We start from the raw sequence: 27,087 nt of genomic DNA on the forward strand, positions 1-27,087 counted from the left end.
GTGGAACAGGAGCAAAGGGGACGCCTGGTGTCCTTATCCTCAGACATGTGAGCAGGTGTACACGTGTGCAGCTTCGAGACGGCTCCGGAGTGCGAGGCAGCAACAGCCAGAGAGCAGAGTGAGCCTGCAGGGTGGTGTGAGGACAGTGGCACATGTCCTCGTGACACCAGAGCCAGCCCAAGGCCACCAGGAGCATACGTGGGGTAGACATTTACTGAGTCTCAAAGAATCTGTCCAGAAAGTACTTATCTAGCCAGAGCTCTCTGTGCCACTGTCAAGCTTTTCAATGAACTTGAAAGGTCCCAAAGCAAGATCTAATAAAAGCCAACAAGGACACTTTGCCCACACTCCAGTTTCTACACTGACACCAGTTAGCCTTCCTGCACCTATGGGGGAAGGCGGCGGGATGAGAGGAGTGGACCCTTCAGAGACAGCAACACCTTCACCCTCAGCTGCAAAGAGGAACGGCACCCAGCACGACAGACAGCTGAAGGCCAGAGGACAGGGCGCGCTCTGCAAGACTGCACCATGCGGAGAGCCCAGGACAGGCCCAGAGGGCGCCCCGCAGGCCGGGGGCTGGGGGCTGGGGGCTGGGGGAGCACTGCAGCAGGGTGGGGCTCTCCTCTACTTTTTAAAAAATACATTTTTTTTTAAGTTATAGATAAATGCAATACCTTTATTTGTTTATTTATGTTTTCATGTGGTGCTGAGGATGGAAGGCAGTCCTCCCATGTGGGAGGGGAGGCGAGTGCTCCACCACTGAGCCCCGCCCCAACCCTCTCCTGTTCTTTCCTCCACTGCTGGGATGGAGCCGGGGCCCCCGCACACGCCGGGTGAGCATTCTCCACTGAGCTGCACTCCCAACCCTTCCTGTTATGAGACAGGCCTCAAACTGGCCACCTTGCCTCACCTCCCAGGTAGGATCACAGGTGTGTGGCCCTGCACCTGGCTCCGGGGCTCTGTTCTTCAGATGACGAACATATTCTGGAATGAGGTGTGTTGATGTCACACACTATGCAAATAGTCTAAAATCAAAGGGATCTGCATACTCTAACACAAATTTCGTGGTATGTGAATTCTATCAATTACAATGCAATTCTTGGGTTAAGAGATGTCCTCAAAGTCAAGATTTAAGGTTTAAATGGAGACTGAAGCATTCAGTGCTTCAAAGGCTGCCCGAACGAGCAGTGGAGCAGAACCTAGGTTCCTCTCTCAGCACACACTGTGGGGTCCTGACCACGCTCCCTTCCAAAGCTCCTCTCCTAACAGTGTCCTCAAAGCAAAGCAAAGTAAAACCCACACATCAAGAATTCAAACACCCCCCTGCCCCGGCCCTGTCCACACTCACGCACTCTGGGCAACGCTTGAAAGCCACTGCCTGGGGGCGGGATGGTGCAGGAGCCTTCCAGCTGCTGCTGGCTCTCCACTCTCCCTTTGGGTCAACTTAAAAAAGCACTGTGTCTGAGGGCCTCCGTCCCCACCCTGCCTGCGCCAGCCCAGCATCGCCCTCTGGAGAAGCATCGCTTCTCCCGGACGCACCGGCACCACAGGCACCTTCAAGTGCACAAGCGCGTCTCCCATGCCGAGACCTGCCTCCTGGAGTGGGGTCACCACCACTACCCCCGCCACCACCCCCATTTTTGGTGAATTTTAAGTTCAGCTGTTGTTGTTATCAGTCTGAGACAGGGTTTCCCTTGCTGCCCTGGCCTTAAACTTCTGGGCTCCAACAGTCTTCCTGCTCCCGTCCCGAGCAGCTGGGACTCAGGCCACCCACCATGCTTGGGTCCAGCTTGTCTGTCTGTTGGTGCTAGGGATAGGGTTCGGGGCCTTACACGTGCTAGGCAAAGGTTCTGTCCCAGCTCTTTCTTTAACTTTGACACAGGGCCTCACTGAGTTGCCCAGGCTGGCCTCGAACTTGCGATCCTCCTGCCTCGGCCTCCTGATATTTGGTGAGCCACTGCACCAAACTCCTGGATTACTGAGCACGTGAGTTTGCATTTGACTTTAGGATTTCCCTTTGGTTCTCTTTATTTCACGTCACACACACCCGTCACTGAGCCAGCTCACACATCCTTCTCGAGGCTGGCATTTCGCAACAAAGGGTACATGAGAGACCACTCATGGTTGTCCTGACTCTGGGGGCACCCTCCCAGCCTGGCGCGGCCCGGGCCTTCCCTCCTGTCTCTCCCAAGGGGTCTATTTCCTCAGACCCCATGCTCTCCTCTAGCAGTGTCCTTAAAAGAGTCATTAAATTTTTGAAAACATGCATGTCTGAAATGGCTCCCTTCCCCTTGCACAGAAGCTGAGGTGTGGAGAGCCAGCTGGCCGCTGCCTGCCCAATGCTGCTGGCTTCAAGGGCTGTTGGCAACATGGCCGGTCCACTTGGAGCTTCTCCTTCCTTCTTCCTCCTTGGAAGCTTTCCACGGTGACGACCCTGGGGCCACCTCTGAGCAGGGCGGGCATGGAGGCTCTGCCGCTGGAGGCCTCCCTGGGTGCCTGCCTGCCTGCCTGCCGTCACCTCAGGGTCTCTGTTTCCCTCTCCTGACTTTACTCTGCCTGGCGGTGACAACTCCCGCTCTGTCACTCTGCCAGCATGGTCCCTAGTCCTTCATCTGGAAGCACCTGCTTGTCACCTTGCTCTTCCCAAAGCACCCTGCCTGTTCTTACTTCTGAGTTTTCTGAAAACGTGACATAGTGACACACCAACCAGGTCTGAGGTGAGACTCGAGCACCCCGCCCCCCCCCCCCCGCCCCTCCTACCATCCTGCAGCCTGCCGCAGCGCCCACTGCTCGGCTGCCCAGGGGCTGGGTGTGGAGGGTGCCCTGCCTGCTTTCCCACGGCCTCGCACCCAGAATATGAGCGTGCACCATTCATTTAAACTGGCCTCTTGGGTTAATTCCCAGTATTTCAGGATGACAAACAAGGCCAGAATGAAAATTATAAAATGGATTTCACACTTGTGCCCAAGGAAGACTGCTTCTCTCAGCTCCACTCAGCAGGGAGCAGGGTTCCGTCTGCCAAGCTCTGACAGGGGAAGGCTATCCTTGGTGGAGTTCTGCCCGTCTGTGTCTGCCATCCCGGTGCCAGCTCCACTTGTTCTGAGTGAGCTAGTACCTCTCTACCAGAGGGGCTCTCCCCAGCTGCCCACTGCTGGGCCGAGTGCAACAGGCTCTCGGGGAGCAGGCTTGAGGCCTTCCTGGCAGGGCCTGGTTCAGTGATGCAGCTCAAGGGCTTCCAGAGTAGCTGGACGTCTGTGTGGTGGCGAAGGGTCTCCCTGGACTGCTTCTCAGGGAAAAGAGATCAACCAGCAATGCCACAGAGGAAGGACCAGAAACACCCCTGGTGAGCACAGACGGCCCAGGCACCTGATGGCGCCCCAGGCTGAAGGGCAGGACGACATTCCAAGGGTCCAGCTGGTAAGGCACCCCCGAGTCTAGCGGGGAACAGAGGGAGTACGTCGTTACAAAGAAGAAAAACATGCTCCCCAATGCTGCTGAGGCCAGACGTCACGCCTGGTCCCAGCTGGACCCTGTCCTGGAGGGAGCAGAGCGTAGACCTACTGTGCTTGTTGACCAACTGGGAAACAATGGTGTCCTGGAGAACAGAGGTGCACCAATGGTGTCAGTGACGGCTGCACATGGCACCTGGGGCAAAGGGCGGCACGTGCTGAAGGGGCGTCTGACTCTCAGACGCCTCAGAAAACACTGCGTGCCAGGCGTGGTGGCCACCTGTCACAATCTGGGAGGTTGAGGCAGGAGGACTGCAGTTCGAGATCAGCCTGGGCAACTTAGTGAGGCCTGTTTCAAGACATAAAAGACTGCAAGTGCAGCTCAGTGGTGGGGCAAGGAACACGACAGAACAAGGCCACGGAGCCACGATGTGGGAGGGCGGGGGGTGGGGTGCAGGCAGGGAGGCCAGCAACCAGCAAGAAGGCCCAGTGCTGGGCTGGGGATATGGTTCTAGCGGTAGCACGCTCGCCTGGCATGCGTGCGGCCCAGGTTCGATCCTCAGCACCACATACAAACAAAGATGTTGTGTCCGCCAAAAACTAAAAAATAAATATTAAAAAAAAAAAATCTCTCTCTCTTTAAAAAAAAAAAAGAAGCCCCAGCGCAAGCGCCCGAGGGCAGCCAGATGGAGCCCACAGGGCTCTATGCACCTGTCTGCAGGCTGGAGGCACTCAGGGCCGTCTCAGCAGGGCTTCTTTAGTGGCTGTCAGTGCAAGCCCAGCACCAACTGCTCAGCTCCTTCCAGGCTCCTGGACTCTCTGGTCCACAACACTCCAGGGGGCTGCAACCCGGGGGCCCGTTGTGTCCCCACTGTGGGCCTCCCTGAGTACTTTCAGAGAGGTGCTTCCCTCTCGCAGCACCAGCACCGGCTCCTCTGTTTCCCACCTGGGCTGCAGGTGCTCTGCACACAGATGACCGGTTCCCAGCCACGGCATCCCGGCAGAGCTGCCCAAGTGTCCAACTGTGAGTCCCCCTCCCCACAAAGAGCCAGAGCTGTGGTTGGGTGGGACTCTCAGGGGTGAGCTTTGGTTCAGCATTAGGATAAACAGGAGCAGGGAAGGGAGTGGGCGACCCTGGGAGGAGGCCCCTCAGGCACACACAGAGATCCACCTACAACACAGCAAACAGCCCCAGTCGCTCAGCCCCCGCCCCTCCTGTGCCCGCCACCCACCTGGAACACCAGGACACCCATGTGCGACACTGCCAGGTTAATCTTGGTCCCCTCCCTGTCGGAAGCTGTGTGGAATCTGATACCATACATCTCCAGCTTGCGAGCAATCTCCAGCACCTGGAAATCCGACTCAGCAGGCGTCTGGCCCCTGTAAGGAAGGACACTGGATGGCATCACTGAGACCCTGGGTTTCTGCAACAGCCACACATATGAAAGAAGCCGCCCAGTAAAGAGAGAACAAGAAGGCCAACCAGCAAGGAGGTCCTGCAGCTCCTGCCTCTGTGCCCACCCCATGGGCGATGTGCAGGCAGAGCACTGAGCTCCCCACCAAGCCTCTCCCTAGTAGCAGAGTGCTCCTCAGGTTCACTGACTGCTGCAGGAGGGACAAGGTCACATGCAGCCATCAAAATTAAGTCAGAGAAGAGGTCACTGATGACACCACTGACTCATTAAGGCCAATTTCATGTTTAAGAAGGTATTTTCATAATGTACACTTCTAAGCGCTACAATACACTTCTATAAAGACCAAGTAACAAAGTTGAATAAAAATATCATTCTCGGGCTGTGGCTGTGGCTCAGTGGTAGAGTACCTGCCTTGCATGTGTGTGGCACTGAGTTCAATCCTTAGCACTACATGAAAAAAAGTAAATATATTGTGTCCATCTACAACTACAAAAAAAAGTATTTAAAAATCATTCTCTAAACAATTGGCTTTATTCATATAGTCTTCCAAAATGTCATCTTTGCCCAATCCAAGGTGCAGGTGATGTCACCAAGGAACACTGAACATGGTCCTCGGGGAAGCAAGTGGCCTCCAGGAGAGCAACGTTCACATGCATCTTGGCTGGGGCCAAGGAAGACACAACTATTGGCAAGCCACGAGAGCCCATGCCCACATGTGGGAGCTCCCGGGACCCCACAGCCCGTGCCCACATGTGGGAACTTACCTAACAACTCTTCCTTTTTGTGTCAAATACCTGAGTTTTTGAATCTTCAAGGAACAAAGTGACTATGTGGATTCTCTGTCATTGTGACTTCTGTTCCAGGACTATGCTGTGGACACTGACCACTGCCTTATATGTTCATAAACCCCAATCACCACGAAGAGGACCCAGCACAAAGTATACTGCATTTTAACAGGTACCAATTGGAAATACTAATTATTTGCAAAGCCACCAGGGAACATTTCCCACCCCTCTTCCTTTTGTTGTGGAACTAGGGACTGAACCCAGGGGCATTCTACCACTGAGCTACACACTCCCGGCTCTTTTGAGACAGGACCTCGCTAAGTTGCCCACACTGGTCTTGAACTTGCAATCCTCCTGCCTCAGCCTTCAGAGCTGTTGGGATCAGAGGCGTGTGCCACCATTCAATGCATAGGTGGACAACCACTCCACCTATGGTTGAGGAGTCAGGGGTTTCCTAACTATGTTTCACTACTCAGTTCTGTACTTCTCACAGGAACCGGATCCACAGCCAACTGCAAAACCTCCTCCCGCAGTTTCTAAGATCCAAAAGAAATGTGGTGACATCAAGAAAAACACATCTGGATATCTTGTCCAAGGCTTATAAAGGATTTCCAGTGGGTTGTGGAAGAGCCATTAGAATTCTGAGACAAAGTAAGAAACTTACTTCGATTAAAATAAAGGTATACTATTTTTAAAAAAAAATATATATTTTTTAGTTGTAGTTGGACACAATACCTTTGTTTTTATGTGGTGCTGAGGATTGAACCCAGGGCCTCGCGCTTGCTAGGTGAGCATGCTACCACTGAGCCACAATGCCAGCCCAAAGGTACATTATTAAAAAATTTTTTTTGTTATAGATGGACATGATGCCTTTATTTTACTTATTTTATGTGGTGCCGAGGATCAAACCAGTGCCTCACACATGCTAGGCAAGTGCTTCACCACTTGCCTACAAAGCCCCCCAAAGGTACACTACTGTCTTTAAAACTTCAGCTGGGCTGGGGCTGTGGGTCAGTGGTAGAGCGCTTGCCTAGCACGTGTGAGGTGCTGGGTTCAATCCTCTGCAACACATAAAAATAAATAAAGGTATTGGAAGAAAAAGAATTGAGCAAACAATGTTATAATCTGAGGTGTCCCCTGAAAGCTCATGTGTGACACAATGCAGGAATATTTGGAATTTAAGTGATTGTGAGAGGTGTGACCTAAGCAGTGGGTCAGTCCACTGATATGCATTAACTGGGTGCTACCTGTGCAGCAGGGAAAGGAGTCACTAGGGGACGTGCCTTTGGGTTTCTCTTTTCCTCCTAGTTGTCATGTCTTGAGTTGTTTCCTCCTCCACACCTTCCAATAATGATGTTCTGCCTCACCTTGAGCCAGAGCTATGGCGTTGGCTGACCATGGCCCGAGCACCTGAAACCATGAGCTAAGTACACTTTTCCTCCTCTAAGTTGCTGCTGGGTTTTGGTCACAGTGATGTAAAGCAGACTCCAACAGAAACTGGGACCAGGAGTGGCACATACTGGAAACTGGATCAGAACCATTCCTTTTATGTTTTAGCTAAGAACTTGTTCACATTTTGTCCATGCCCTGAGATTTTCTGTGAGACTGAATTTAAAGTTGATGAAGTAATTAATCTGCAGAGGAAGTTTCAAGGCAGCACAGGTAGGTGGCATGGACACTGCTGGCAGCTTTTAGCCAGGTTTACTGTGATAAGCAGAGCAGAGCAGGAAGATCTGAAAAACTCACAGTCAAGCTAGAAAACTGGGGCTAAGGCGGCGTGGTCGAGAGATCACAGCACTGAAGATTCGCTACGACCTTTACCAAGAAACAAGAGGAAAGGTGACGTAGGGCATCTCAGGAACTGGCAAGAGAATGCCCACTTCAGGCCCGAGGTTGTAAAAGCCATTCCTCTGACAAGAGACCCTGGGGCACCCTGCTTGCACGAGGGGCCTGGAGATCATTGCACTGTGCTCAGCCACCCAGGCACTCAGGTTACTGCAGCCTGTCTCAGAAGGCGTGGCTACTGCCAGGTGGCAGACCCTGGCATCAGTCATGTGCTGGTTCTGCAGAACTGCAGGCCACTGGAGTTAGTCATGGAGGCCAGGGAGAGTGCAGCAGGGTGGGAGTCCCTGAAGGCCACCTCAGAGAGGCAACGCATGAAGATGTGGGAAGGAGGCTGAAGCTCAGCGGAGACCCCCAAGGGAAGAGACGCTGGCACCATGGGACGTCTGCTGAGGACAGCATCAGGAATTGTGCAAGAGATGAGTGGAGAGAGCGGCTATGTGGCTGCGACCAGTGAGGTCCCAGGGAGCTACAGGACCTGTTGCCCGGCTGGAATCTGCTCCTGCTTTGGTCCCATCCCTTCTTTCTAGGCTTCCGTTTATCCTTTGCAGAATGAGAGTGTTCACTCTTTGCCAGTTTATACTGGAAATATGTGACTTGCTTTTGACCTTTACAGAGGAGAAAACCTAGAGTTTGTCAGATGAGACTTTGGACTTGGACTCTTGGTGATGCTGGAACTGTCAGGACTATGGGGACTCTGGGAAATGGTCTAAATGTTTTACACTGTGAGATGGGCATGACTTCTGGGGGGGCAAGGCGGAATGTTATTGTTTAAATATGAGGTACCCCCCCAAAATCTCACGTGTGAGACAATGCAAGAATTTTCAGAGGTGAAATGATTAGATTATGAGAGGAGTAATCTAATCAGTGGATCAATCCACTGATATGGATCAACAGAGCTGTAACTACAGGCAGGTAGGGGTAGCTGGAGGAAGCAGGTGACTGGGGCTGTGCCTTTGGGGGCTTATCCTTTGTCCCTATGAGCAGAACTCTCACTCTCTCCTCTGTTGTCCCGACACAAGCTGCGTCGCTCTGCCATGACGTTCTTCTGCCTCTCAAGGGCCCAGAAGTATGCAGTTGGCTGATCATGGACTAAACTTCTGAGACTGAGGGCCAAAATGAACTTTTCCTCCTCTCTATTGCTCCTCTCAGGTCTCTTTGCCTCAGTCACACCAAGCTGACTAAAACAAAGAGTTAAAAAAACGAAGGATGTGCAACGTACCTGTCATGGCTGCGGCAGACAAAGTGAGCACCCAGAGGCAGTGCCAAGGGCCCTGATTTGTGGAGCGATCCAGCTCACTGCAGGGAGCACCACACATCTTAAGGCACACACATGTGCAAACACATACATGCATATATACAAACACAGGCATATGCACATGACCACAGCACACAACCCACATGTGAACATGCAAGAACGTGTGTGTATACACAGCAACATGAATATACATAAACACAGAGCATACCAGGAACAGAGACACACCATGAACACGTGTGTATGATCACATACCTAGAAGTACACACGCACATGGACACAGAGGCATACACATACACACAGGAGCATACCTGCACACATAGGGACACACACAGCTCTCCCTTTCATGGGCAGGCTTCTCATCCTAGATGCAGTAAACCCAGGACCTGCTCTGAGCGTGCACTGAGGCTGAAGTGGTCACAGGTGCACTTCTCTCTGACCTCTCTGGGATGGGGTAAGCCTCTACCCAAGGTGCTATGGCCTGAAACATGCCTTCCATGCCCTGGGCTGCTTGAGGGCTTCCTATGGGTGCCTCCGGCGTCACCCACCTCTCCGGGCTCGTGCTCTGTGGGGGGTCCCCGGCTCTCCTCCCTTCCAGGTCTCACTGGCTGCACAGGTACACAGGGCCTGCATGCTGAAACACGCTCCCCAGCGTCCTGAACCCATCTGTCCACTGGGATGGGCTAAACAGTGCCCAATCCACTCTTCCTCAAGGTGTCCAGACCCTGCTCTGTGTTTTTCGGCAGGGAGGAATAAGTCCTGCATGGGTGACGGCCTCCCCTTGGAGAGGGCCTTCTGCTATGAGGGCCTCAGGGTCTGGCACTCACAGTAGCTACACCTTCCCTGCCATCAGCTGGGGGAAAGCCAAGGGGCACCCAGGGCAACAGAGCCGTCAGAGAAGGCAAGTGGACGCTGGGCTACAAGCACTGAAAGACACCCAGGCAGCCTGCACAGTATACCTATGGCAGGGCTCTGCAAACTCTCACCCATGACAAAGGGACAACGACAGGATGTACCACATGGGTGTTTATGGACTACGTGAAGCACTGGGCACAGGGGCCTGCTTGCCATGGCACTCTCTCTGATGGCAATGGCTGTGCCTTCTCTATCAGCTGGCATGCTGACTATGTCGAAGCTGGAACCGTCCCTCCCCCACCCTTTCTCCCAGGCTATGGCTGTGCCTGACTGCCACCTCCTTTGCTGCATGCCTTCAGAGGGCCTTCCCACTGCCAAGCAGGCTCTGCCTGCGACCCGAGCTCAGGGACACTGGGGCTGTGCTTGCTGTGCACTCAAATTCTCACCCAAAGGGGTGCTTCTCTGATCTGGAACCTGCCGTAATGCCAGGCATATAAAAGGTACTCCCCGCCCACTGACTGGTCACAGGCATGTGACCCACAACATCTCACAGGGTCCCCGAGTCCAAGGGAGCTGTTCACACTGACCCAGCAGTGCTGAGACAGGGAGGACTGCAGCCGTGCCTGGCACTCAGACCCTGCACAGGGAGTGCGAAGGCCACCGCCAGGTCGCAGGGCAGTGTCACCAAGGCTGCAGTGCAACATTCGCCTGAGGGCAGGAGGAGTCTTCCAGAAGGCAGGAGGGTCCTCAGGCCACGTCCCACAATGACTAAGAGTCAGAGCTCTCAGCCCCCAGGGCCCTTCCCACTCAGCACCTTCCATGCCCTACATCCTGTCTCAAGAGGAAGCTGTTGGAGTAGGTCAAAGAGTGGTTTTCAGCACGACTACCACCAGCAATGTGCGCAAATGCTCCTTCTGTCCCACTCCACAAGTGACAAGTTGCTTCAGGATGAGGATCCCGCCTGGCCCTGGGTGCAGTACCCCCTGGCCAGGTCCCTCCAGGCAAGCAGAAGTCCCTATCAACAGAGTGCTCTACTTGCCAGCCTCCTATACAAGCCCTGGGGTCCTCAGCCTGAATGAGCAGGGTCTGTGTCTGAACCTAGTCTAGCTGTGACCTGTGTCAGCAGAGCCACCCTGGGGCCACAATGTGTCCTGAGGCTGGGAAGCAACAGGTGTCATTCCTTTAGAATCCCACAGAAGCCTGAACAAGGACCCCTTCTGGTTGCGAGGACCCCTTCTGGTTACATGCCAGCAACCGCAACTGCAGTGACAAGGCACTTACATGTGCCTCTGATGGAAGTCCAGGATCTTCTCGAGGCAGCACTCCTGGCTAGGCAAGTACTCGTGGGCCTTGAGGTGTTCTCGATCCAGGGTTTCATCGTAATCTCCTATTTCCGCTGAGATGAGACGATAGAAGTCAGTTGTTCAGATTATGAAATAAAGTAACAGACAAGCATTTGTACGTGCACATGCACAAACCAACAGTAAGAAAACCCACCCTAAGTCTGTAGTAAAATAATATATTCCTGTTTTTTTTCCCCCTGGTATCGGGGATTGAACCCAGAGATGCTTTACCACTGAGGTACATCCCCAGTTCTTTTTTTTTTTTTAAATTTTATTTTAGTTGTTGATGGACCTTTATTTTATTCATTTATTCACATGCAGTGCTGAGGATTGAACCAGTGCCTCACACATGCTAGGCAAGTGCTCTGCCACTGAGCCCCAGCCCCATCCCCAGGTCTTTTTTATTTTGAGACAAGGTCTTGCTAAGTTGCTGAGGCAGCCCTCCAACTTGCCATTCTCCCATCTCGGCATTCTGAGTCATTGGGAACACAGGCGTGTGCCATTTTGCCTGGCAAAATGATATATTCCTAAAAAAAAACTAAATTTGTACCTTAGTTTTCCAAATATTTTATGTTGTCCAACTAAGAGGGCAGGTGGAAGAAATTTTTCCTGACTCCTAAAGAGCAAAGATTGGTGAAGGGTTTCAAAGAGGCTAATCATGAGCCCCGAGTCTGTGTGCTCACTATTTTTTACACCACACTTCATAAGTAAACTGTCTCATGGCCATTGTGACCAGGTTAATGTATGTTATTTGTTTCAAGATGATGTATTTTAAATCACTTTTTCCTGAAGGGCTTCTCAAATTTCCTAAGAAATAATGTCTGTGATTTCATGTTACTTTAAGACCATAAATGTTTTTTTTAATATTTATTTTTTAGTTTTCATGGACACAACATCTTTATTTTATTTTTATATGGTGCTGAGGATCGAACCCAGTGCCCCGCGCATGCCACGCGAATGAGCTACCACTTGAGCCACATCCCCAGCCCCCATAAATGTCTTTGGATGCAGTATTACATTCAATCATTTCAAGCAATACATGCTTCTGAAATGTTCTAAAACAATCCTGAATTCACAGGAAGGTTGCGAGCACAGCACCAACTGCCCACCTGGAGCCAATGGAGAGTGAACCACCCACACTGTGCCCATCCACGATGCCAGTGGGGACATTCTGACTCACAGCACAGTGCGGCCAGAGTGTCAGCTAGCTGCCTCTCCTAAGTGCAGGCCCGTCTCTACAGCAGCAGCCCTGGTTCAGAGCACCCTGCTACAAGGCAGCACCCCTGGGAACACTGCGGTGGGCCACTGCTGACTCTGGCAGCCCAGCCAGACCACACAGAGCCCTCTACAAGTGCTTCTAGCCAGCAGCCAGGAGGAAGCACCCAAGTGCTGCCTGTCAAACAGGGTCTCTGGCCCCACTGAAAAACTCAGACTCAGTTTGAGATTCTCTTTGAGAGTGTGTCGTGGAGTCCACAGTACAGGACAGCCCCAGCAGGGCATGTGTGCCTGAGGAAGGGTGGGGACTGCAGATAGCCCCGCACTTACTGACCCCACAGTTCTTGCAGCCACACATGCCAACCGTCCTGCACTCACAGCTCAGAGACACATGCGTGTGAGGCCGTGGTGCTCCAGGGGGCAGCAGTGTGGGCATGCCCTCTCCAGCTGACAGGTGGCTCTGGGGCCTTGTGGCACATGTCTGCTTCTCAGGTCCCACTGCTAAGGGACCCACCACCCTTCACACACCTTGCCTATCTCTTGCTGGTAGGGGACACTGTGGAAAGGCCTGCTTTCTCCTCCACCATTAATGCTTCACTCCTCCCAGAGGACTGTGGCTGGCTCCCAGGAGGCCCCTCTCTGGGTGTGCTGAGAATCTGGTTGATGGTCTAGATCTAGACTGAAGGCACACTGTTAAAATGCACAAAGCCATAGGTGAGAGGAGACTCAAGAAGGACTGTGGGTACAGAGTTTGGCCTCCAGCCTCGAGGTGGAGACATCTGTTAGGATGTCTTCACAGAAGGTGACCCTTGGCCACCGAGAATGAGACTCATGGGCTGGGGCTGTAGCTCAGTGGTAGAGCACTTGCCTGGGCACATGTGAGGCACTGGTTTGATCCTTAGCACCACATAAAAATAAATGAATAAATAAAGATATTGTGCCCATTTACCACTAAAAAAAAAAAAAAAAAAAAAAAGAATGTGACTCAGAAGGCTGAGGCAGGTGTCTGAGGCCAGCCTTGGCAATTTAGCTAGCATCTGTCTGAAAATTAAAAAATAAAAAAGGCCTGAAGATATATCTCAGTGGTATAGTGCTTGCCTAGCCCAGGGGAGGCCAATGGTGAACACAAATTCCTCAGCACTGCAAACAAATAAGAAAAAAAAGAATAAAATCAAGGTGAATACTTCATTCTTTGAGGTGATTATGCATGTGCACCAGCAACTAACTGTGGCTCGTCCTTAGTGTGGTGCCTAAGACCCAGCCGGTACCAGCTCCCGGGGAGTGGGGAGTCAGAGACACTGACCCTGCAGGAGATGGGATGTGAGCAGGGCCGCTGTGGTGGCAGTGCAGGCCAAGCGCTCTTCCTGGAGGTCTCTCTTGAGTTGCAAGGCAAACAAGTACCTAGAAGGGAATTCAAGACCAGAGAGGTCAGCTCCAAATGTCCTCTGTCGGCAGGAAAGCAAAGAGGCCCCAGAAGCAGCAGTAACCAGCAGGGAGCAAAATGCAGGGCCCCCATGAAACAGGCAGGTCACAAAAGGCCTTATGGCAACAGGTGGCCCCAACCAAAGGTCAGATGACAGATGGGTTCAGTAGACTGAACACAGCTCAGAGAGCACACAGGCAAAGCCATGCAAAAAGGAACCATCCCCTCCAGGCATACCACAGACCCACAACCACACTGTGTGCAGCAGTGCCTCCAGCTAGGAGGTCCACAAACTCATGGTATAAAACTGTACTCAGTCTTGGGTGAAATACCAGAAATATACAATTAAGACACAGCTTAAAACTATGACTGGGAAAATCTTTAATAGACTGATAATATCTGTCTCAGCTAGAATCTGAGAAACAGGCACTGTGAAATACAACTGATGATAATGTGAACAGAGAAAGCAGTTGGAAAATATTTCCATATTCACTTGTTGGGTAATGACAGCATGTGTTAAGTTCCAGGTCCTGGTCTCAGAGCGCAAATGCAATGGTGCACACTAATTCCCTCCCCTCCCTGGAATTCGCAATGCAAATAGTGCAAGCCATTAAAATTTACTACATTCTCTTGCAATTTACGATTTGCTGCCTTTTAAACTCAGTAGTTCCACTCCTACAAAATTTTTCTAGAGGGCTGGGGATGTGGCTCAAGTGGTAGCACGCTCGCCTGGTATGCGTGCGGCCCGGGTTCGATCCTCAGCACCACATACAAACAAAGATGTTGTGTCCGCCAATACTTGAAAAATAAATATCAAAAAATTAAAAAAAGAAAAGAAAAAAAAAATTAAAAAAAAAAAAATTTTTTCTAGAGTGATATTCTTGGAGTTCAAAAATGACAGCTGTTTGCAGCATTTCGTCAGAGAGAAACTGGAATATGAGAATGACTGAGTGAATCCAGGCACAGCCTGCGGGCTCAGGCGGAAGGTCGGCCGCAGCTGCCTGTCTGCCGCGAAGACCGTGTGAGAAGGCACTTCCCCGGGTCTTGCCACTCGTCAGGAAGACTCCTGCTCAAGCACTGGCACTTACCTGGAGAGTGGGGTCTGTGAGCAGGGACAGAGAACTTTTGCTTTTTATTCTACATACTGTGATGTGAAAAAGTTTTTCTTTTGTCAAAACCATGTACTTTTTAATAAATAAAAAAAAGGACTGACTGCTTAAAAATGAGGCAAAGGGAAGCAAAGGTCAAACTGACTCCCGGGTCTGATTGCTAAGGTTGAGGCCAGGGTTCTAACTTGGAGAGCACTTCCTGTTACCAACAACTGTTAGGAGACCTATTTCAGAGCGAGTCCCTCCAGAGACTCAACAGGCTGCCAGCTACACTCTGTTCACTCACAGAGGCACTCCGTAGCCCTGCAGTGGGGTCTCCTTAACCTCAAAACAGAGGCGGAGGGCAAGAGCTCTCTCCCTCTCCTTGCTGTGACCGTTCCCGATTCCCAGATGTCAACATGACCTCAAGAAACCTTTCAGAGTTTCTGAGATGCTGTGGGTCCAGCCGGGACTCAGGGCAGAGAGGCGCTCTGCTGCTGCTATGACAAGGCCCCCGTCCTCTGTGACCTGCACCTGACCTGGGGCTTCAAGCTGGCTTTTAGGTCCTGCTTTACTTCTTGCTCTTTCTGCTCTCTCTTTTTTTTAACATACAGGAGGGAAAAAAAAAAAAAAAGCACAAGAAAGGAGTTGCCATCTCCTTACTGACCAGATGACTACTATTCACACTGTCTTTCAATCATTTCTGCAAAAAAGCAACCTTGAATTAAAGGGAGTAGCACAAAAGAAACGGCCTGACGCCTCTGCTCCATGCATCTGCAAGGCCTCGCAGACTGAGCTGCTCCCTAGCCCACGGGGGCTCTGGTTCATGCCAGGCCTGCTCCTGGGGGGGGGGGGTGCCGGCACCACGCTGCCCTGACACAGCCTTCCAGCCTCCGTTCTCAAGTTCCCCCTGTGACCTTCCTTCTAAGCCTGCTGTACATCCAGGTCTGTGCGTGAGTCACTGTCACAGCGCTGCTTTAACCACTCTTCATTTTCTGTTGTTATGTGTGCACTAACTCATCCATTCTTGATCATTCATGGTAGAGAGATAAATACAGGACCCCATGGGCCGCAGCTCCAGTGCAGAGTGAGCTCTTCACCTTGTATATTCTTCTTGCAACTGACCAGGATCAGGTGGGAAGAATTTCACAGCTAGGCGAAGCACTGCATTCTTTGGTCCTATAAAAAGAAACTTTTAGATTCCACAAAAGCTGATTTTTGTATTAATTCTCTTTCCCTATATTACTGTGTAATTGGGTGAGTGCTTTAAAATGGGCTGGGCTGTTAAGCGTTTTCTCCTCTGGTAGGATGGTATTAAAACATTTCCTGTGCACGAGTATGAATCCTAAGCACCAATCACACATACTGAAGAGAAATTTCAAATCTTTTATTTCCCTAAGCAGAGATTATTTTATAAATCCTTTGAAACTGCCCATTAAATTGTGGAATATATTCCTGGGTAGGAGTGTTGCTCAGTGGTAGAGCACTTGCCTAGCATGCATAAGGCCCATGTTCAATCCCCAACATCATTAAAAAAATTTTTTTAAATCCCTGTTTACATTTTAGGATAAAAATGATGAAGTTCAAGTGTTAATACCATTTTAATGCAGTAGTAAAAAAATTTTTTTGAAATCCTTATATGTATTAATGAAAGAAAATGTTACTACCACTTACTATACTGAACTAGAACTGATTTTTGTAAGGAAAAGGCATAAGATATAGCTGAACTGAATGCCTTTGTGCCACAGAAATTTAATAGTAAAACAGCATGCGATTTCCACCACAAGAGCAGCTGCTCTTTCACCCGGCGGCCGTCACCGACCACTGTCGCCAAGTCTCGGGCACTGTCTGTGACTGCACACACCAGATTTCTCCTCCACATGTGCCTACTGGTGTGTTGTAGCTAGCTGCACATGTGGTTGGATGTACAGTTGTATGTTTGCACATGCACACAATATAATGAGGAGGAGCCATTTGCTAAGACACTAGGGAACCTAAACAGCCTTCGCGCATCTGTGCAGGACAAAGTTACTTTCACACATCCTCTTGTCTTCAACTTTGTACTAGAAAAAAATAGTTATGGTGATTCAGAAAATTAGAGACTTTATCGTATATGATATATATAAGAACTGAGGACTACTACTGTATGCCTTCATATTTAAATTTAATAAGGAAACTAACAAAAACAATTATGCTCACAATTACAATTACGTTTATCATTATGGAACAGTATTAACATTTTATCAAAATGCTACCTATGGGCTGGGGATGTGGCTCAGTGGTAGAGCTCTTGCCTGACCTGCAAGAAGTCCTGGGTTCAATCCCCAGCACACCAAAATAAGTAAGCAAGCAAGCCAGCAAGCAAGCTACCTAAGAGAGGCACCATAGTGCATTTTCACAGCCTGTGTACAAAGTGCATGCTTACTGTTTTACATATTAGCCAAAATTTAAGATACCAAACAATATATCCTATAACTTCCAATGTGAGGTGGTCACCCAGGACCACCTGAGACAGATGTGTCATCCCACCCACCTCTCCTCTACAGCTGTAATCAAGAGCAAACAGCTTCTAAGCTCATCTGCCGTGGAGTGACACAAGTGTGTGGACACACCTACAGCCTCGGCATTCTACAACAGGCATCTGGTGACCACAGTTAAGAGAGTTACACAAAGGACTTACTTCGTACTTGCCTAATGATGGGTTTCATAGGTTCAAGCCAGATCTAAAGAGAATTTAACAAAAGAGAAAAACTCGATTAATGATCTTCCTATTTAATAAGTGTATTTTGTATCTTGCTATAAAATACAAAAATACTTATGATTAAGAGAAATTTTTATAACACAGATATTTTGACTCTACTCCCTTTTTATAGAAACCGAATCTCGACAAACCATGGGAAGCTCAGCAATGCCTGCTTCAAGAGCGGGGGGACACTAAACTGCTGTCACACTAGTCATCTCTCCTGAGCCCAGCACTCAGTCACTGTGCACAGGACAGGCACCAGCAATCACCTCGGGGATGTGGTCAACACCACATCGCATTCTCAGACCATAACCCCCGAGAGGGCCACCGCATGAGACAGGCCCCTCTGTGGCACCAGAGCAGAGACCCTCGGGCAAACCCAGCTGTGCAGGGACAGCTGAGGGCCAGACCCAGAGCTAAGCCGACAACATGCTTCCTGAACGGAGAGGCTGATGTGGGTCTCTTTATGACAGTCACATCTAAGAACACTGGGGGATCACACTGTTTAAGGTTTTGTCTCTTAAGTAAAACAAGGCAGAACCAGTTCAATTTGCTCAAAATTCACTTTCAAAATGTTTACTAGGCAGATGCATCCGAGGCTGTTGTGTAACTTGGCACACAGTGCTGTAAGCAGAGTGGGTTTAGGGAGGTGTGAATTCAGGTTCGTTAAAGACGGACATGCTCTTTATGTCTAAAGATAAAGCACTTTAATAGCACAGCGCTGATAAAAATAATGTTCCAATAATCAAACAGCTTGCCTTCATCCTTACAGAAGGTTCCACAGGCTCTACGCACTGAGTACGTCATAAACATCCTATAACACAGTTACAGCCTGTTTCCAAAAGCAAATCAAAAGCACATACCCAGTGGGACTGGACGTTCTGAAACTCCAACCCGAAGTAGTCGCACTCGATCAGGTTCAAGCGCTTCCACACCTGCATCAGCAAGAGCTGGCCGGCACACTTGGGCTGCGGAGAGGCGAGAAGAGCCTGAGGGCCAGGGGACAGGGACGGTCTGGAAAACTGGCACAAGGCTACAGCTCTCACACGAGGCGCAGGTGGCCCTGCTGCACTTCACCTGTGTATGAGCAAGATTTACACACACCACAGAGCACACGAGTCTGCTGAGGCATCTGTGTTTATCCACTGATAGCAAAATAATAAATGTACAGCTCAAAAGTCCTTCCATTTTACATTCTTACTGTGTTTTTAGTTGTATTTCTCTGGCATATAATGATTTCTAGTTTCAGTAAACATTTCACCAAATAATTTTGACATCTGCTCAAAAGTGGAGCTCCACAGTCTCTGTTTACATAGGCTCCCAGTGAATAATTTACTATTTGACAGCATTTCACATTATGGAGAAGAACGTGAACTGTTCAAAAACAAGGTGGGGCATGTCAGCTCTCCAGAAGAAAAATAAAGTGATGTCCTACTTTATACTATTCACAAAAACAAACTGCAACGACTAAAGACTAAAATAAAACAGAGTAGACTGTTTCTATACTCCTGGGGATCATAAATCATAAATAGGTGAAGTCTTCCTAAGCATAGCCCAACAGGAAGACCAGCAGTCTGCCTACCCAGAGCTCCTGAAAAGGAAGATGTCTAACAAAGCTATGATCTACAATCACACTAAAAAGACAAGATGGTCCTGTTTTACTCTTGGCAATCGGGTGAAGAAACACAACAGTTGTTAGGCATTTAAAAAGGTATTAAACCCCTCTGACAACAGGATCAACTACAACAGGGAGACTTCATGTGCCTGTGAGAAAACAGCCCCACACAGAGCTGGGGGTGTAAGTTAACACGACCTGGGGCGGGGGAACGTGAAAATACTTTTCAGAATTTCAAGTGTTCATTTACCTTTGCCCCAGCAACTCCACTTCCAGAATGTTCCCTACAGATATTCTCATAAACTGCACAGAGCTAATTCCATAGGACAAATTCAGCAAAGGGCTGGTGGAATAAGTGCTAGCCCAACCATACTGGAAAAGGGTGCAAGCCCAGAAGAACACGGAGCTCTCTGGGGATCATGGAGCACAGTCCTCCACACAGGCTGGCCGGGAAGAAAATCCCAGTCTGCATTCCCATGGGGTGCAGGTAACAGGACAGTTTTGACACACACACACACACACAAACACACACACACACAGTAGAAATAACTGTGATGGCTATACACTAAATCTTTAAAGTAACCACCATTATAGCACTGAACAGAGGTGGGAGGCCAGGGGCCTCTTGTTTCTTCAAGTCTGTCATCTCTGAATGAGGAGGGACACATCATTTTTACAAAATAATATGCCAGATGGATGTGGTGGTGCCTGCCTGTGACCTCAGCTACTCTGGAGGCTGAGGCAGGAGTATCCTGAGTTCTAAGGCCAGGCTGGGCAACTCAGGGAGACCCTGTCATGAGACAAAACCAAAAAACAAACAAACAAATAAAGAACCCAAGAGTCCCATGCCAGTGAGGAAAAGGCAGATGTCCATTGCTCCCTGAAGTTTAACCCCAGATCCTGTTAGCCAGTGCTCATGCTCCTAAGAGGAGACTTCTTAGGAGGAATGAAAACCTGCAATTCCTTGTTACAAAGAATTGTAACAGTGAAAACCTCCTCAAAATGGACAGTGGGAGATGAGCTAGTGACCTTACAAATATGTTAAATCTAATTTTATTTTTGGTACTGGGGATTGAACCCAGGGTGCTCTACCACTAGCTGCACCCTTAGTCCTTTCTGTTTTGAGACAGGGTTTCACAAATTGAGAGACTGGCCAAGAACTTGCTGTCCTCCTACTTCAGGCTCCCAGGGACCCGAGATTCTTCTGGGTTGATGCCACTCTGATGCGGTGGGCATCTCAGAGGGGTACATCAGTGCTCCTAGCTCAGGAGATGCAGCCGCAGCAGCCCTTTCAGATTGAGCACCAAGCCTCCAGGGTTGGCTGGCCAAGAAGAAATCATGGCGGAAACCAACTCCTCCCAGGAGAGATTGGACAGCTCAGCATTTTTTTAGGGCTGGGGATACGGCTCAGCTGGCAGAGTGCTTGCCTTGCATGCACAGGCTCTGGGTTCCATCCCTAACTCCACAAACAAACAAATCCGTACAGAAATTAAAGATAAGAAAAACACCGACAGCTCATGCTTCAGACAAAGGGCTAATTTCTTCAAAAAACATGGAAATGCAAGAATCCTGAGTGAAGATCTCACCTTAACTGCAATGTACAAAGCGCCCTGACGGCTGACCTTGGGAGGTCCTTGGGAGGTCCTGGGAGCTGGAGCTTGGCTGGCTGTGTCTGCTGTGGCTGCTCACCGACAGCCTTCAGGTACACACAGGGAGTGGTGAAAACAGAAGCGTGGAGGCTCCAAGAGCATAATCAGAGACCCACAGATCAAGGTTACACTGAGGTACTTTTTTTGGTCTATCATATTGGCAAAACCTGAAGGGTGGGAAACAGGTGTGCTCACATGGGGCTGGTGAAGGGAGCCAAAGTCAAACACACCCTCATCCCATGACTCATGCTCTAGCAAGTACCTCACAGGTGCAAAACAATGCATACAAAGAAACACGTGTTATGCCGGGGGCGGTGGCGCACACCTGAAATCCTAGCAGCTCGGGAGGCTGAGGCAGGAGAATCATGAGTTCAAAGCTAGCCTCAGCAAAAGTGAGGCGCTAAAATGTTCTGTAGGGAACATTCTGGAAGTGGTGAGATCCTGTCTCTGAATAAAATACAAATTAGAGCTGGGGACGTGGCTCAGTGGCTGAGTACCCCTGAGTTCAATTCCCAGTACCCCCTCGGAAAAAAAAAGAAAGAAATATGTGTTACAATAAGGGTTCTAGTAGCAAAGGATCGAACGTACTCTAACTCTACCAGTATATGACTGCCTAAAAATTACTGAAATCAGACAATGCTATTCCAGACAGAATTTTAAAAAGCCAGTCTGCTGTGTGCTAAAAGGGGAAGGATTCTTGAATATACCAAAAGAAGAAAGGAAGGGGCAGAACAGCACGTATGCCACCGTGTGTGACAGGGGCACATTGGTGAGCATGTGTGATGTGAGGGAGGGAATAAGTTGCACACAGATGTGTGTTTGGTGGAGTGTGTGTGTGCAAAGCTGGGGCATGTGCACGCACGTGTATGTACACAGGCGCTCTCTGCAGGAACCACCACAAGCCAGCAGCAGCCAGGGTTCCAGAACCCAGCTGTGTGCACACCTGCTTACACTTCTCCCCTCTGTCCCGTGGCACGGACCAGACCTGTTAGGTCTGGGTAAAGGCAGGCTGCGTGCCGGAGGAGGGCTGTGGACACACCAGGTTCTGCACAGGGTGGATGAGGCAGGGCATCGACACTGGGAAGGGACCCTGGCCTGGGGGCCAGAGGCCCAGCTTTGCCCATCAGCAGGCTTTGGGGAATGAAGGCCTCCAGGAAAGGGCTGATGCCAGATCGGGGGCAGGGAGGGGACAAGCTGAGCGCAGGGAGAGAAGCCTTCAGAGTGAGAGGCCATGTCCAAAGGAGGGAAGCGCTCCTCACTGGCCAAGTCTGGGGCAGCCTGAGCATCACAGCAAGCAATGGCAGTGCCGTGGTTCAGATGTGAGGCGTCCCCAGAGCCCAGGCGTGAGGCGGGGTGAGGAGGTTCAGAGGTGCAGAGACTGGGTCAGGAGGGCCTTACCTAAGCAGTGCACTACTCCCTGACAGGGATTAGCTGGGTGGTGACCACAGGCAGGTGGGGTCTGGCTGGGGGGAGGTGGGTCCTGGAGGTGTGCCTTTGGGTGTATATTTTGTCCCTGGTCAGTGGAGCTCTCTCTCTCTCTCTGCTTCCTGGCTGCCAAGTGTTGATAACTGCCTTCCTCCCCCACACCCTCCACCACGACATGCTGCCTCACTTGGACCCAGAGCAATGGAGTCAGCGTCTATGGACTGAGACCTCTGAAACTCCGAGCCCAAATAACTTTTCCTCCTCCACTCTTCTTGCCGGCCTTTCGGTCACAGCAGGGAGCCAGCTGACTAAAGAGGCAGAATGAGTGGAGACCCACTGGGCAGAACAGGGACCAGAAGCCCACCTGATGTGAGAACTGGTTCCACACTGAGAGCAGAGAGGGTGCAGGGCTCCAAGGGTGCTCCCCCTGGGGAGAGGCCTGTCCAACACATCCTCACCAGGCGGCCAAAGCGGTCAGCACTAGAAATGGGACAGACTCAAACCCAGTGCCATGTAACTAGATGAATGAGAACCCAGCACCCTTCGGTGCCATCCCTGCCAAGGGTGCACAAGCTGGTCCAGGTGCCAGGAAACTGCGAAGCCAGATGGTCTCACCCAACTGCTGTGCTCCTTGTACTCATCAGCTTCCCTTTACTATAACAACATACCAGAGGCCGTTCATCTACAAGGAGAGGAGATTCATTTGGGCTCACAGATTTGTAGGTTCTGGTCTAGGGGGTGGGTGTCGCGTTGCTCAGAGCCACTGGCAAGGCAGCACGCGGGGCGGCAGTGTGTAGTGGAGCAAGCAGCTCAGCTCACGACCAGAAACAAGAAGAGCAGGAGGAAGGGGCCCGTGCTGAGCCTCCCCCTTCAAGGGCACCCCCAGGCCCAGGCCCTCTCCAGGCCCCGCCTCACACAAGTCCCGCTAGCTTCCCACACGGGGCTTTTGGGAGGCACTCAGCAATGAGGGTGGGGACATCAGGGCTGAAGGAGGCCAGGAGAGGCATGGGACCCTGTCCTGCGTCATATCGATGAAGAGCCTTCAAAGAGCCTTATGTTGGCACAAAGTGCCCTTGAGAGTGTCAGGCACAGGGCTGGCAACTCACTCTGGAGTGGCAGGGAAGAAAGAGTCTTTGGCTCTTGTTGCTTTTTTTCTTCAAGTTTTAAACTGCTTTAAAATACAGAATACAAACACTTAAAAATATAGAATCTTGGCCTCCAAAATAAATAGAAACTGTATACAAAATATTCAAATAAGTGAATTTAGAAAGGTTGAAGGATCGATCATGAAGAGCAGTTCTACTCTATAAACCACTATGCTGAACACCACATTTCACTGCTGAGACAGCTCCCCCTCCGTGACACTGGGATCTCCCTCTGTATCAACTGTCATTTCTCCCCAAGTGACCTATCAACCCAGTGCTGTTCCAAGGAAAACCCAGCAGCATGTGTCTACGGAAACTGACAAGCAGATTAAAAAACTACACAAATCCCAAAGGCCTCAAACACTGGAGAAGGACAGATTTGGTGGACTTCCACTATCAGATACCGAGATTCAGTGCCCAGCTGCAGGAAAGATGCAGTGGTTCTGACGTGAGCACAGGGGCCAATACAGGCGCACCGCTCCTGCAGAGGACAGGAAGTTGGCCCAGGAGGATGTGCTGAGAAGCATGCTGGGAACAGTAGGGTCCACTACACAAGAACACGCACCCTGCCTCACACTACACGTACGTCACCCAACAACCCACGGAAGAATCCCACAACAAGGCCTGGAGAGGCAGACACTTCTGCAGCAGGACACGAGGAACGGCCACAGAAGAAAGTGCGGAGCTGGACTCCCTGGCATTACAAACTCACGTGCGTGAAGACACTGTGCAGGTGACAAAGAGCAAGCCACACACCTGAAGATATTTGTGATGCCAAGTTCCAACAGAGGCCAGGCATGGGAGTGCCCACCTGTGACCCCACACCTTGGGAGGCTGAGGCACGTCCTCCTGTGCCGACTTCCTGTCCTCTGCGGGGGTGGGGGTGGGGGTGTGTGGGGGGCCTGTGTCTGGCCCCTGTGCTCACGTCACAACCAGTGCATCACTGCTGCAGCTGGGCACTGAATCGTGGAAGTCCGCCAAATCTGTCCTTGTCTGATGTTCGAGGCCTGTGGGTTTGTGCAGTCTTTTAATCTGCGTCAGTTTCCAAGTTCGAGGCCTGATTAACTTAGCAAGGCCATAAGCAATAAGTGAGACCTTGTCTTAAAATAAAAAATAAAAAGGGCTGGGATGTGGCTCAGTGGCAAATTGCCCCTGGGTTCAAATTCTAGTACCCCCCCCAAAAAAAAAAATCCAACAAATGTTGTATAACGAATATAAAGATCTTATAAATTACAGGAAAAGCCAGCCAGCCCATGTAAAGGCAACTGGGCAAAAAGACGTGAACACATACTTCACACAAGGGGTACTCAATGGCCAGTAAAAAGGAGAGTGAGGAGACGGCACCAGGGAGATGCATGTGGAACCCTGAGGGGACCCTGGGCGCCTCCAGGGTGCCTAACAGAACAGGTCCCACCAATGTGGCCAGATGTGGGGCCACCCAAGGCTCACACTCTGTCAATGTTAACATCCAGAGTGTGACCACACCTATACACAGATATGCCCAGCCACTCCATCCTGGGTGGACACCCATGCTGTGGCCTAGATGTGAGGGTCCCCAACAGCTCACTGGGAGACGATGCCGCCCCTCTCAGAGGTAAAATGACTGGCTGTAAGAGTCGGGCCCCAGTCCATGGACGACTCACTTGACAGAGATTAACTGGGTGGCAACTGGAAGAGGTGGGTCCCTGGGCATGGCTTTTGGGGTGTATGCTTTGTCCCTGGTGAGCAGGCTTCCTGATGGCCAGGTCCTGGGCCACATCCTCATTTTGGGCACAGAGGGATGGAGGGGAGAGACTGTCTACAGTCTGCAGCCTCTGAAACAGTGAGCCCAATAATCTTTTCTTCCTCTAAGTAGTTCTTGTCAGGTCTTCTGGTCACAGCAGTGGCAAAGTCGACCGCAACACCATGGAGAGGCGTGTCCAAGAATGTCCGCTCCCAGCAGTGCAAAGCTGGAACACGCTGCAATGCCCACTCAGAGCAGAAGGGAAACTGCGGCGTGTCGTTCCAATGGAGACTCCCCAGAAATGAAGACACCACTGCCACTGAGAGTTACGTTTAGGTGACGTGGAAAGCAGTATGGAGACTCCCCAGAACGCCTGGAGTGAGACCACCGTCTGACTCAGCTATCCCACTCCTTGGTTTGTTCCCAAAGGACTTAAAATCAGCATACTATAGTGAAGCAGCCACATCAATATTCAAACAGCTTAATTCATGATACCTAAGCTATGGAACAAACCTGAGTACTCCTTCAACAGATGAATGGATAAAGAAACTGTGGTACATATACACACTGGAATATTATTCAGCCTTTAAGAAGAATCAAATACGGCATTTGCCAATAAATGGATGAAACTGGAGACTATCATGCTAAGCTAATAAACCAATCCCCCAAACCAAAGGCCAAGTGTTTTCTCTGATATGCGGATGCTAATTCACAATAAGGGGTGGGGGGCTAGGGAAAAAGAGAGTTACTTTGGATTAGGAGTGAAGGGAGGGGAGGGACACTGGGTAGGAAGGATAATAGAATGGAGTGGACATTATTACCCTATGTGCACATGTAACTACGCGACCAGTGTGATTCTGCATCTTGTACAGCCAGAAGAATAAGAAGTTACACTCCATATATGTATGATGCAAAGTGCATTCTACTGTCAGGTAGAACTAATCAGAACAAATAAAAAAAGATTAAAAGAGAGATTAAACTGTAGCTACTTTTGTGGGGTGGAAACTGACGCGGCGGGCCCCTGGGAGCCCAGGCTGCTCCTCCATCCAGGTGGGGTCCAGGGTTGTAGATACACACCGAGCAGCACTCGCAAGGTGTGTACAAGTGCTTGTGTATTCTACCTCAGTGGGAATATGACTGAAGCTGGGCGTTCTGGTGCACACCTCATGTCCTACCTACTCAGGAAGTGGAGGCAGGAGGATTTCCTGGGCAACACAGTGAGGCTCTGTCTCAAAATGAGAATGAAAATAAATGTGATCACCAGGCGGGGGGGTAAGAGTCTTTGGAGTTCATGAAAATTGATCCTCCACCTCCCACACTACAGCCTGTTAGAGTCTCTGTGCTACCAACTTCACCCCTGCTGACGGGTCCAGAACTCTCAGCTCCTCGAGGTGCGGGCTCCACTGCGGGACAGTCTGCTGGAGAAGGGTGCGGGCTGACCATCTCTCTAACCCTCACTACTGCATCAGTGTCTCTAGACAGGGTGCAGTCTGCTGAGGCCCTTCTGTGAATGGACAGAAGGCAGTGTCACCGAGATGCCCTGGAGAGGCAAGCCAGTACAACACCTACACCAAGGAGACCTCCCACGTACACAGGCCGCCTGGCACAGATTTAGCTGTCCAGGGAGGAAGCAGTAGTCCTCAGGGGACCACACCAATCTAGGCACATTTTAAACAAAACATTTTCTTTTCTCTCTCTTTTTTTAAAAATTTTTAGTTGTGTTAGGGAGATGCTGACCAAACCTAGAGAAGACCACACTACACGAACAGGCTTCCTAGTGACCACTTGGATTTCACAGCTGGACAGTGACTGCAGCAGAGACATGCCTTTGGTCCTTTGAGTGTGCTCTCGTCTCCAAACCAGATGTACAGCTGTCTGGCCGGAGGGTTGGCCACCCTCTGCTCTCAGTGAAGAGGAGGGGTGTTCTTGAGTGGCCAGGCCACCCTGCAGGACAGGAGAACAGGCTCTGGAGCTGCAAGCCCAGCTCGGTGGTAGGATGAGCCCGGGTTGTTTCCTGTGAGGATACATTCAGTTCTCACAGGGGCTCATGAGATCAGGTAGGGAAACTGCTCCTGCCCATGAGCTCACCCACAGGACAACATGGCATCACCAGAAAG

General features: G+C 50.5%; 1 protein-coding gene and 1 non-coding gene across 14 annotated transcripts in view; one reads left to right on the forward strand and one right to left on the reverse strand.

Annotated features, from left to right (window-relative positions):
* Farp2 (FERM, ARH/RhoGEF and pleckstrin domain protein 2) overlaps positions 1-27,087 on the reverse strand; it is a 91,616-nt gene that overhangs the window by 32,772 nt on the left and 31,757 nt on the right. For 10 of the 13 annotated variants that reach the window (XR_006847830.2, XM_046426766.2, XM_046426762.2 and 7 more), the window contains 6 exons: positions 18,277-18,402; positions 17,351-17,393; positions 15,771-15,849; positions 13,463-13,560; positions 10,883-10,997; positions 4,682-4,829 (listed from right to left, as the gene is read on the reverse strand). Coding sequence is in view for 12 of the 13 variants with exons in the window: in XM_046426766.2 (XP_046282722.1) it covers positions 4,682-4,829; positions 10,883-10,997; positions 13,463-13,560; positions 15,771-15,849; positions 17,351-17,393; positions 18,277-18,402 (609 nt within the window). In the remaining variant the exon portion in view is untranslated. Of the gene's footprint in view, positions 1-4,681; positions 4,830-10,882; positions 10,998-13,462; positions 13,561-15,770; positions 15,850-17,350; positions 17,394-18,276; positions 18,491-27,087 lie in introns of all 13 variants that reach the window. The other 3 variants (XM_046426756.2, XM_046426761.2, XM_058573454.1) reach the window with 2 other exon arrangements.
* Positions 16,934-17,006, forward strand: Trnav-gac (transfer RNA valine (anticodon GAC)). Its single transcript has one exon. It is a non-coding gene; the product is annotated as a tRNA-Val (tRNA).

Source organism: Marmota monax, unplaced genomic scaffold, assembly GCF_021218885.2.
Source record: "Marmota monax isolate L192 unplaced genomic scaffold, Marmota_monax_Labrador192_F-V1.1 WCK01_AAM20220418_F8-fsc00298, whole genome shotgun sequence".
Classification (NCBI taxonomy): domain Eukaryota; kingdom Metazoa; phylum Chordata; class Mammalia; order Rodentia; family Sciuridae; genus Marmota; species Marmota monax.